The sequence below is a fragment of the Lemur catta genome, chromosome 14 (genome assembly GCF_020740605.2).
Source record: "Lemur catta isolate mLemCat1 chromosome 14, mLemCat1.pri, whole genome shotgun sequence".
Taxonomy (NCBI): Eukaryota; Metazoa; Chordata; class Mammalia; order Primates; family Lemuridae; genus Lemur; species Lemur catta.
This window is the reverse complement of record NC_059141.1, coordinates 10,254,235-10,256,312: the sequence shown is the minus strand read 5'-3', so window position 1 is coordinate 10,256,312 and position 2,078 is coordinate 10,254,235. Positions and strand designations below refer to the sequence as shown.

The 2,078-nt window shown below is 63.8% G+C and overlaps 1 protein-coding gene across 1 annotated transcript; it reads right to left on the bottom strand.

The window, feature by feature from the left end:
* Positions 1-237: 237 nt before the first annotated feature.
* On the bottom strand, positions 238-1,664 carry PRLHR (prolactin releasing hormone receptor). The gene has a single exon (XM_045568064.1). The coding sequence runs from the start codon at positions 1,545-1,547 to the stop codon at positions 435-437; it is 1,113 nt and encodes a 370-aa protein (XP_045424020.1). The 5' UTR covers positions 1,548-1,664; the 3' UTR covers positions 238-434.
* Positions 1,665-2,078: the final 414 nt, after the last annotated feature.

Here is a 2,078-nt window from a genome sequence, read left to right as displayed (position 1 = left end):
GTCTCACCTGGATCCTTGTAAAAAGGCAAGCTGAAAAGCTATGCCACGACTGTTACAATCATTTGAAATCTCACTCACACCGGTCTTTCATCTCACGGCTGAGCAAGAGGAAAGGGAAGCGAAGAGACAACGGCTCTCAGACTTTCCTGAACCAAGAGGAAGAGTTTCGTCTGGCCTTTAAGGACATAAGGAAGAAACAATAAATCCTCTTCCCTCTCTGTTGCCTCCTCCAAGAAAAGAACAAGACGCTCAGCAAAGCCCACTTAACATTGTACAAACACACAAGACAAGGTAGACAGCTGGACAAGAGGCTGGGCTGAGAATTTTGCCCCGTGTTGGCTTAGCTCTGGCGCTGGGAACCTGCTCTCCAGTCCGACCTCGGGTGGCACGCGCGGAGGCCAGTGGACATGGAGCCAAGGCCTGGCTCAGGGGCATCAGATGACCACGCTGACAGTCACGCTCTGGCCGTGCGGCACGATCTTGCGGGGCCAAGCGAGCAGTAGCTTGCGCAGCTCCTCGCGGAAGCTGTCGTGCAGCCAGGCGTAGATGAAGGGGTTGTAGCAGGCCGAGCTCATGGCTAGCCAGTGGCAGAGCAGCTGCACCAGCCCGAAGGCGTAGGGGTCGATGGCGCGCGGGTCGAGGTCCCGCAGCAGGTTGAAGACGTGCAGCGGCAGCCAGCAGACGCCGAACACCACCACGACCACCACCAGCAAGCAGAAGGTGCGGCGGCGCCGCGCCCGGTCCCAGTCGGCCTGGCTCTGGGTCACGCAGCCGGGCACCACGCGGTTCCGCAGCTTGACCGACACGCGGACGTAGGACAGGAGGATGACCAGCAGAGGGAGCAGGTAGGTGAAGAGCAGCAGCCCCCAGGCGTAGAGCTGGCGCTGGCGCTCCTGGGAGCCCCAGAACTCCTCGCAGAGGTGCACGCCGTGCGGCCTGAGCTCGACGTGGTAGGTGTGCAGGGCGGCGGGCAGCGCCAGCCCCGCGGACAGCGCCCAGATGGCCAGCACGGCGTAGGCGCTGAGGCGCAGCGAGATGCGCCGGCGCAGCGGGTGCACCAGCACGACGTAGCGGTCCACGGCGATGGTGGTGAGCGTGAACACCGACACGTACACGGTGACCGGCTGCAGGAAGAAGACCAGGTGGCACAGGCCGCCGCCGAACACCCACCCGCGCGGCTCGAAGGCGTAGGCCAGCGTGAGCGGCACGCAGGCGGCGCACATCAGCACGTCGGACAAGGCCAGGTTGCCGATGAGGAAGTTGGTCACGTTGTGCAGCCGGCGCACCCGGGCGATCACCAGCACCAGCAGGCAGTTGCCCACCAGCCCCACGACCACCACGACGCTGTAGAGCAGCACGATCAGCCCCTTCAGCTGGTGCACCAGCTGCAGGCTCTGGAAGGGCGTGAGGGCCTGAGCGTCGGGGCCGGCCGCCGACCCGTTGCCCACCGACGCCTCTGCGCTCTGGTTGGCCGCAGTTGTGACCGCTGGCGGCAGCCCGGAAAATAAGTCAGGGCCCCCGGGGCCCCGAGTGGGCCGTGAGGCCATGGCCACCTGTCCAAAGACAATCAAAGTCCATCACTTCCCATTCTCTGTCCGCCCTCCTACACCAACCGCGCCCCTCCCCCGTCACCCAAGTCCTCCCTTTGGAATAACGGGCCACAGAACAACTGCAAAAGCAAGAAAAAGTGCTGACCTGCCACCTCTGTAAAATAAACCTAAGCATGGTTGGACACGCACGGGTTATTTAAACACCTCCTGCTGAATTTACAGCCCTCGTAGTCCACACGGGCCAGACCCACGAGCGCGGTCCTACCTGCGAGCGGGCTTTGGCCGGCTGGGAAGCGCCCGGGGGAGGACAGGGCAGGATTCCTTCTGTCCCCTAGCCGTCCTCCGCCCGCGACGGCGGCCCAGGCTCTGGCTTGTCCGCGGGAGCTGAACGGCTGCAAGGTTCCCAGTGGGCTGGCAGTCTTTGAGAAAGACGGGGAGCGCCACCCTCCGCCCCGCCCCCCACTCCAGCGCTCCCGTGTATGGAAAGTGGGGGCGGAGCGCGCTGCCCGCGGTGCTTACAGAACTGGT